Raw genomic sequence first — 10,027 nt, forward strand, 5'->3', positions numbered from 1 at the left:
CACCCAGAGCTTTGAAGTGTTTTCTTTCTAGCTTTACCTTGGCACGCTGGCCAAATAAGTCACAAGTTTCCGAAGGTCTTCCTGCCTTATTCTGTCGTGATTGCTGCGGGCTGGGAAGGTCAAAACAGGACCACCTCGTTTATCACGGCCACCTGCAGAAAATAAAGGATTGTTAGAAAATCAGGCAGGAAGCACACGTCAAAAAAACTATGTGCACTGAATTGATAAACATAAATTACAGCACATTCAAGAGCTCGTGCACTCTTCGTAGCTTTCAGGCTTGCCTAATTGAGGAAGACATGCTTGCATTTGCTGGAGCTCCAAAGGGGGGTAAAAAAAAAAAAAACACAACACACAAGGAAAATCGCTACTAGCATTTCTTCTGACTTTCACGTAATCCCATCAAATCTAATATAACTGCCAATCCAGGCAGGCAATGCTAATAAAATCCTACTGTGGGGTTAGTTTTAAACTGGTCAACACCAAGAAAGTGGAAGTATTTTTCACTGTTACTCAGTGTGTTGCATCATTCATTGCCAGATAGTTTACAGCATCCCGCCAGTTAGAAGCAATGTATCCCAGTAATGTTTATGCACTAAGACGTTCTAATCTATCTAGCAATTCATCAGAAATTGAAATTTTGATTAAAAGTTCATGCCTCCTATGCTTTCTATTTAGAGAGTGTTGTTGGCAATTGGAATACTTTATGGTTTGTTTTTTTCCTGTAGCTTTCCTGTCTTAAAATCCACTCCTTTTAAACTGCCAGTGTCTGGCACTTCATCTTTTACAGCAATTGTCAAAAGGCTTAGCCATAAACGAATGATTCTACCCTGAATTATACAATCACACATATAGGGATGAATACAATCTATTCTACAGCACCTTATTTTATTCTCTGCTGTGAATAAAGTTTAATAAGCTTGAAACTGAAACCTAGTGTCTCACTCAATGTTCAGTTCTTTCTTCACCTATTATCACAGGATTTTTTCAGGAATTTTGTGTTAGATACATGTTTGCATTGTTATCTAGGAAAAAAAGTCATAGCAAAACTACAGTTCAAAGAGCTAGCGCAAGAACTGCAAGGACCTTGCAAATAAGTTGTAAAAATGCAGATGAGTTTGTGCTTTTCAATGAAAAGCATTATCCCTCTAACAGAAATATCACTTCTGAGAAAGGAAAAGCACGTGCTTCTCTGAACTAATTTACCTGGCCAACAAGAAAAAGCTATGCAAGGACATGCACATCTCCAGCACCAATCCAGCCTGCATTCTCTCGTGCAGAACACAGGACGCTCTCACTCTGTGGGGCCGTGACTTCTGTAGGGGTCTTAACACCCTAATTCAGTAGGAATAGTCCTAAAAAGGCTCTGCTCTAAGAGTAGGATTGGCATGAGAGCACATGTGCACTTGGAAAAACAGTATCCTGGATCACCACAGGACAAAGAATTGCTCTGGGCAGAATTTAGATCAGAAGTCAAGGAGGTGCCTCATACGACAAGAGTTCCTGCAGGTGGAGAAACCAGAAATCAAACTGATGAGATACATGCAGGTACCCCCAAGGCACAGGTTTTCCAGCTGGCCCTGCTTACGGAACAGAGAAGTCACTCGTAGATCCAACTCCCATCTGACAACATACCCCCCGTCCATTTTATTCTGAAACTGTCCACTCAGTTGATGCCACGATAGGTACAAGCTCACCTTCTAGCACAAAGTGTCTCTCTACGTGACCAGGGTCACAAATAAGCAGCTAAAAATAGCACTGTTGTTACTATAAATTTTTTTTAAAGATACTTTTTTTTTTAAATTGCTAAGTCCTGTCTAAAGAGTTTTCTACAGCACTGCAGACTGTGCAAGTCAAAGTCTGCTACAAAAACTTCATCTATACAGATAGAGACACCAGTGTCACCCTGTGTTACAGCTTGTCAGCATTGAAATTCCCATAGTTTTCAATGGATGCTATATATCTGAAGGGCTACATCGTGCAACTCTCCATTGGAGCCAGGTCATGTCAGATTTGTCCAGGGGTACAAATGGAGAGGCAAACAAGAGATGCCACCTTCATTTTGAGCCCTTGTGCAGCCGGGGGTACATATGGACAAAAACTGTCCTGCCTGATGTCCACCCAAATCCCTGTGCCTGATGTTTGCCTTTGGCTTCACACCATGAAGATGAGGAAGGTCCATGGGAATTCGGTGTCACCTTGGCTGATTCATGCCTCTGTCACATAGCACGAGAATGGGGGTGTAATGTAACAAGGATTCAAATTACAAGAAAATAAGCTCATTTTTATTTTCAGACCTATATACATATATATGTATAAAAAAAATTCCTCATTTTAAGCACATTCTCCCTTTGTTGAGATTATTTCACACACCGTAACAATGCCAAAACCATTATATCATGCGTGATGTGTCCAACAGAAAAGCAAGCCAGCCTATAGAATGGCAAACCAATGTAGTAACTAAAGCTGGAGGGAAATATTTTGTCAACATAGGAAGCTTTTCAAGGTTTTGAAAAATTTCCCGTCACATCAAGATGTAACCAAGGCTTTCAAAAGCTTCCAGATATTCACTGAAGCAGAGACCTGAACTTGAATTGCATCCCAGAAGAACATGCTACCCACTACTCAGTCAGGCTCCCTCTCCTCCTCCATTTCCAATTATTTAAGTATTTCTACAAAGTGGAAAAGCACTAAGAGATGAGATCGGGAGACATCCAAGCCCACATTTATAATCCTCTCCCAGGATATGAAACACCCGGGAAGGGCCATGAGCTTCCCACAGCCCAGCAGCCCTGATTGCTCTGATGCTGCCCATTCACTTCAGTTTGGTAAACTAAAAATTGTGTTTCTGGCCAGGGACCCCTTTCCCATCTACAGTTCCAAAGTAAGCTCTGCCAAAAAAAAAAAAAAAAAATCTAAATTCTGGTAAACTGAAAAAGTTAAATCAGAAAATTCTTGACCCTTTTACTAACAGTAACACAAGGATTTCAGCTACAGAAAAGGAAACAGGGTCCAGAACATTCCTGTCCTGTCTTTGCTTCAGGATAAAAATTGTCCCTCAACAGTTCATCTAAACTGTCCTCAGGGGAGCAGGATAAATAAGGCTCTAGCGCAGAGTCAAAAGTTACCAGGACAGACCTGAGAAAATGGGTTAATTCTCATTGGAGGAGGAAGGTTACATGATGACCCAGTTGGAGGTTTCTGGATGATGGAAGGATAAGTAAGTGCCTGGACCGATTCCTTCTAGTCCTACGGCACAGAAGAACAAGGACACATGGAGCAAGTCTCAAGAAATGTGAAGTTTAGAAACAAATGTTTCTAATTTGTGATAAAAGTACTGTTCCATGCTTTGAGCAACAGGGTGAAATTATTATTACAAGTGCATTGTACATATTAAAATCCTTCACTTGTTTCCAGATTACTCATGAGCAATCCCTAATTTCTATGAATGCCTGCACAATTTACAATTTTATGAAGAAACATCAGGTTTCTTCCAGAACAAACCATGGTATGTTTAATTCACCATAAGACTTGCAGAGTTCAGTAACTGTGGTTTACTCTCTTAAATACTAATAATATGTACCTTTTCCATTGCACATTATAACCGCAAATCTCAGCTTTTCTAGGCAGACTAAATGGGATATTACCACCACCAAACTTTATATACTTAACATGCCTATATTAGGATCCTCATCTCCTCTAACAGAGCCTCCAGATAGGTAGCAACAGCCACTAAAAGAAAAGAAAATCTTTTGGCATTGGCTGTACAGGGAGTCTGTACCTTTCTTCTTCTTTATCTCCTTTTTTACTGAGGGGAATAGTCAGGTACAGAGAAGGGAAGAAATTTAGCCCAGATCCCACAGCAAGTCACTTAAAGAACCAGGAGTAGAAATGAGGTTTTCTGACTCTTAGTCCACTGTGTTAGAGCTTCATAGTGCTTAGGCTAGAAGTCAGCAACTAAAAACATTATAGAAACTGTCTCTGCAGTTAGTAATCCACCCAAGGAGGTTAATCTTGCCCCAAGTCAGCCATGATCTCAACGCCAATTTTACATGCACAGTCTCTTCAGAGAACTACTCAGCATACCGTTTTAAAAGAAAATAAAAAACTGAAGGAAGTAAAGCATCTCAATTGCTCTAATCAATATGTCCCATCTTCTGCCTCCCACTAGGCTCACAGACATGGAATGCAATAATCAAACATGTCATTAGGTTTGCTAATTACAGTTATTAAATGCTAAAACAAACAGCTGATAATTTCTAATTTTTTTTCAAGGTGGGTTTTCATGGGCTTTGCTGATTTAGAGAGGCAAACAGATGGTCTAGTTATTAGTGCTCTGGAAAAAGGAGTCAGAAAAACACATGTTCTTCAGGGCACAAAGTACACTGAGAACAAATATTTAGCCATATACGTCTTGCATTCCTCCTACAAAATTCTTTGTTGATGGCCTTGCCTGTCAGTGGCTTGCTTGCCGGTTCTTCCCATCTTCCTTTCTTCTAGGCTAACCATTCTTCTAGAAACCATTGCTAAATTCAGCATTTGTTCCCAGAAGTAGGATTACATCATCTCTCCTCCACAAATCATACAGGGGATATTCCAGTGATGGCACAAGGCATCATGACACATACCACATTAAAAGAAAGCGTTAAAGAAACCTCAAAAACCCTGCATGGAAGCAGGCAGCAGAGTCAGTGACCTTCTGATGACCACTCTTCTGGTCAAGCCTGCAACCAAGAGGAAAGGGACTTCAGCCACAAGATCCCTGTCCTGGCAGCTGCCTGAACTGATGTCTTAATCCTCCCAGTGGTGGACCCAAATACTTCTGCCTATGGTGACTCCAACTGCCCACAGGTAAGTCAAGGTGTTGGCCAGCCCAGAGTGTTATTAATGTGAACTCTATGTACAGGCCTTCCCAGTTTCAAGCCCTGAGGCACGTCCATCTCTGATAATACACAAAAAGCTGAAATTGCAGCTTTGTGTAATCTTGTTTAGGACAGGAAATTATCAGTTTCCTTAATGCAGACTTCTTGTATACAACAGACAACGATTTCATCGAGCTCTGTTTTCAAGCCGCACCTCTCCAGTTCTATCAGCCATTCTACCATGATACTTATCTGCTTGCACGTTATCTATATTTAAGGGATTGAAACCCTCTGCTTCCTTTTGCACTCTCTTTATAAGCATGAATTCACAAGGATTAACCATAGACACAGACAAATATCCACACACGTAAAGGCTCCCGAGTACCTTGTCTAAGGTCCTGGAACACATCAGCAACAGAGACAGGAGCAGTACACAGTGTCTCTGGCCTCTGTTCAGATGTCTACTGCAGTTCAAATGAGTATGCTGCTTCACCTGACCCCTGCAGATCATAAGCTGATCAATCTTGATGTTGCAGACTCTGCTGAGACCATAAGTGAGTTTCCAGAGGAGCTGAAATACTCCTCAGAAGGCACTTCAGTCCAAAATATGGTGAAAAAAGGAATGATCATGAAAAGAACTAAGAGACAGAACAAGCTCAGCTGATGTCAGGCACCTCGATAAAATGACAAACAATATGCTCCGGATTTCTAAATCTAATTGACAGACTTCCTAGGAAAGCAAAGTATCAAGGAATTGGTATCCAGAGCCTTAAAATAATATTCCTTTCCCTGCCATAGCTGAGCTCTGTGAGAGTCTGCTTGCTACTAGACCTCCTGCGAACAGACCTCTATACTAAAACTCCTCCAGCTTCAAGAGTGACTAATTTGTTGTAAGGGTCATATATAGGATTATCTGTATGATCACCCTCAAATTCACTTAGTTCCAAAGCAGGTGATTCTATGCAACAGTGATGGAAATTTAAGTTCCCACAACAAGCCCACCTGCCAATTAACACAGCTGCAATGCAGTCACCAGGGCCTGATCCTCCAGTGTGTTGCTCTTTGCAGCATCCCATATCCCAGAGTCAATTGCCTGAATCAAATCCTAATGGCCAACATTTGCAACATTACATTTAGGGTTAATGACTCCAAAAACAAGGCTGTATGTTCCCACTAGCAGATCACTTGGCAGAGGCTGTAGATGAGATGCTCAGCACAGCCACTGGAGGATCCCATTTCCCGCCAGGTAGACTTGTTCCACAATCACCCAGAGCCACTGCATGGATTTGAAGAGACCACCTGTTGTGGCTTGTAATATGCTTTCGCTGATTTATGCAAGTATTTTGGGGTACTTCTTTAATTTTAAATGTTTACTTGCCAACAAGTCACTGGGAAAATTGTCTCATTGTCAAAAATGTCTCGATGGGCCAAGGCCAATTGTATGAGATTCAACAAGGTTCTATTTCCCATGGAGAAAGTTACTGCCCCAGCAAAGCAAAACTAAGGACAAGTGAGACTCATTAAAATGAAGGAAGAACTTCTTTGTGTGGAAGGCGAAACTTCCAAAGAGAGTCCAGAGAAGCCCGTTTCTTCCTCTGGAAGAAGCTGGTTTGCTGTGAAGTATTAAGGGAGCGCCAGTACCCTCCTCTTCAACACTGACCCTGCTCACACCTACGCAAACCTCGCTGCATTTTGCCCCAGCTGCAAATTAGGTTTTTTGATCTCGTCTCCTCTATCGCAGAAGTATGGGAGTAGCTGTACATATTTAAAAACAATAGAGAAACTGAACAAAATAAACCCCAAATCTTCTAAAACAAAACACCCCACTGCACACCCTCTCGCCCCTGGAGAAGGGAAGGGAACAAAACAGAACATGGCGATGGCAGTCGCGCTGCTGATGACGGTACCGACAGGCACTCCAAACTCACACCACTGGGCATAATGTTAGAAGCTGTACAGAATAAGGAGAAACAAAGAGAGGCCATATTCACCCTGATCACACACTGTTTGTCTTCCTCATTTAACATAAACAGAGAAACAGCAATGGCAAAGCTTCTGATGTTCATCAGCAAAGTGAAATATGTGATAAACTGATTTAATATAGCTGGCTGCTCAGGTTTGCCACATCCCCAGCAGGTAAGTCCTCAGCAGCTACACCAAGTAGGGGATCCTGCAAATTAATGAAAGTTCAGGGGAGAGTTCAAGCTATTGGACTCACATAATTGCTATTAGGAAGTCTATTTTTCCCCTCTGGTTTTAAGAAGACATTCAGCCTAGAGCTGGAAAACACTGACAGATGAAAATGTTTCTGAAATTGCACATTCCAGCAAAGTATTTCCATTTCAAATAGCCTATATTTTCCCACAGAAAAAGTATTTTAAAAACCCCAACCATTGCTAAGACAGAGAGGATGTCCAGTTGTGAATTTCAGTGCTTCTTGTCAGTTAAAATTGATTCCTTAGGAAAAGACCATAAGCCTACGAACCAAAGCGCTTTCACAGAAACAAGGAAGTTTTCAGAGATGACAAGTCTCATTAGTGGGACAGAAGAGCACACCTTACTGCAAAATGACCAAAATGGTTGGCTGTTATTGTATTAATTATCTCAGGTGCTGCAGTCACCTCCCTGGGTCCTTATATTCATTTATAAGCTCCCAGCCTTGATTTCTATATAAGGACAACTCTTGACTGCTTGCGTAAATGAAGATGAGACATTTGCTGAGATACATATGGAGCTCACTGTGTCTTTAAGGATGAGAAAACCCTGTGAGCTGGAACAGGATGGGATATACAGACCTTCTTGTTTCACAGGCTCAGTTCCTTCCTCTTATTGTTATTTTGAAAGTCCCTATCATTAATTGAGAAGCTATACCACCTATGTGACAGGATGCAGGGACCCATCGACCAGGAGATGGTCAGAGTCCCACGTGTTTGGATGCCCAATCAATGACTTGTGATCCCACAAGTTCTTGCGAGTCTTTTTGGATAGAAATTTTGATTGGGTTGATTTTTTGCCTGGTTTTGTAAGGCACTTGAACCTTTTTGCCTCTCCGCAAGGCAGCACAGGTTGCATCACTACTCTCACACATGCTAATTAAGGAAGAACATAAAGGAGAAATCTCCCTGCTCTAAGGAGATATTGGTGGGTCTTGGCTGGTGTCTGAGCGCCAGGACAGTAAGTGCTGGCAGTGACTAGACATTCTCCACAGAAATTGTTTAATTTAGTCCATGGCTACAGTTAAAACGTATGGAAAGAAATATGGCAACTGATTCTGCACACTACATTTACAACCTGTAAATGAAATCAGAAATCCCAGGAAACATTCTGATTTGTGCTTTAACCTTAGAGTCCCGATAAGGATATCTAAACAACCCCTATAGGTAAAGGCTCTTCTCTATCCTCAAAAATGACCTAACACTCTTGAAAAACAAAAGGAAAACAAACAAACAACAACAAAAAACCCAGCAGGCTCAGACCTCATCAAAAGGAAACTTTACAGTCTAAACTTCCTCATTTTCTTCTTCAAAGAAAAATCTGCATCAATGCAGCAGCAATTTCTAGATGAAAGCATGATGGCCCAAAACCACTAGGAAAACTCAACAGTCAAGCAATGCTATGTTTTTTTAATAGCATATTTCTTCTTTTTGGAATTTCCGTTGATTTCAAACTACATCAGGGAATGGTATAAAATGGAAGACATTTTTCTGTAACAAAATATAGAAGAATTGTTGATGTTTCATTTGAAATTTCCATTCCAGAGGAAGACGAGAATGAAAACTTTTAATTTAAATCAAAACTTTTTGTGCAAATACAAAATGTTTACATCATTCAAAAAGTAAATATTTTGGTTAGTTCTATTCCCAACCCAATACAAATTCCAGTGCCCACAAATCAGCATTTGAGACCCCCTGAAACCTGGATCTGAACTCTTCCAGTGCCCAGAGGGCCCTGGGGTCTCATTTCAACCCTTTCTCTGAAGAGTGAAGTGCATCCATCGCAGAAAAAGAAAAAATATGCCCCTCCACATGTGGTCCCCTGTACCTCTGGCACTAAGTGACCTGTGGTGTCTTCAGACAAGTTTTTGGGAAGGTCAGTGTCCTCCCCTCTGAGCCTTCCTCTTTGATTCATCCTGCTGGCCTAAATTTAGCGAAACCTAATCGCGAAGTTGTCCTTTCATCTGATCTATTTACACTGAAATTCCTCCTCTGAAAGACCTTTCCTTCAGGTTCTCAGCCAGGCTCAGACATCGCTGCGACCCAGCTCACGAGGCTGCTCTGAGACATATGGGGTTGGGGACAGCGGGCTTTTGAAGGATGGAGGTGGCCAAACTGTTAGCCCATCCACTTCTCCCTGCCCTGTGCCTTTTGTTGCCCAAAGTCCACAGAAAAACCTCCCGCTTTGCTGAACACGGGTTGGGAGCTCTCCTTGTCACAGCTGCAGCAGCTCACCGGCTTATTACACCCTTCTGCCTTTTGCTGTTGATTCCTCCGTGCTCAACCACCCGCTCAGAAACCTGGCCGGCCTCCTCCTTTGTACTCCTGCCTCGGCAGATGAGCAGACAGTACCTGGGTGACAGGCAGGAGCCCACGCGCTGCCGCTCTTCTGAGCCCTCCGCAGAATGGGAAGTGCTGGGAAGGATGCTGAGAAACTCTTCTGGGTGGGACGTGGGGAGAGGGCAAATGCTTTCAGCAAGACCCACGGCATTAGTCAAGTAACAAGCTTTTCATAGCCTAAGTCTATGAAAAGCTCCATGCACGGGAAGGGAACATGGTAACATGCTCCCCTCCCTGTCGTGAGAGCCTCATACGCTTCCTCCCATATTGCACTGATCAATAGAAAATCTCCTATAAATATAATCAAGTAGCTGAGCAACATCCCAAGTTAAACCACTCTTCTAAAACAGCATCTGTGTTTCCTAGGAAAGACTATAAGCCCAGCTTCCAAAATATTTCACCACCTCTCACTGAAAAAAACCACCTAAAATAATCTACAACCTGTTTTATTTCCTCTCCTCTGCACTCATCTCCTTCTCAGAATACAAAAGTCAGTCTCTGGCCTGTAGCTCGCTCCCTAATGGTTCCCAGAGCCATTCCATTGCTGGAAGCAACACAGTGAGCCACCCAGGCAAAGCCAAGATTTTATTAGGGTTTAGGCAACAAGCAGGT

At 42.2% G+C, this 10,027-nt stretch overlaps 1 protein-coding gene across 1 annotated transcript in view; it reads right to left on the reverse strand.

Moving 5' to 3' along the window:
* KALRN (kalirin, RhoGEF kinase) overlaps window positions 1-10,027 on the reverse strand; it is a 368,140-nt gene that overhangs the window by 354,024 nt on the left and 4,089 nt on the right. Inside the window, exon 3 of the mRNA XM_009327171.1 lies at window positions 38-152. Coding sequence (XP_009325446.1) covers window positions 38-152 — 115 coding nt within the window. The remainder of the gene's footprint in view (window positions 1-37; window positions 153-10,027) is intronic.

This window comes from Pygoscelis adeliae, unplaced genomic scaffold (assembly GCF_000699105.1).
Source record: "Pygoscelis adeliae isolate BGI_AS28 unplaced genomic scaffold, ASM69910v1 Scaffold227, whole genome shotgun sequence".
Classification (NCBI taxonomy): domain Eukaryota; kingdom Metazoa; phylum Chordata; class Aves; order Sphenisciformes; family Spheniscidae; genus Pygoscelis; species Pygoscelis adeliae.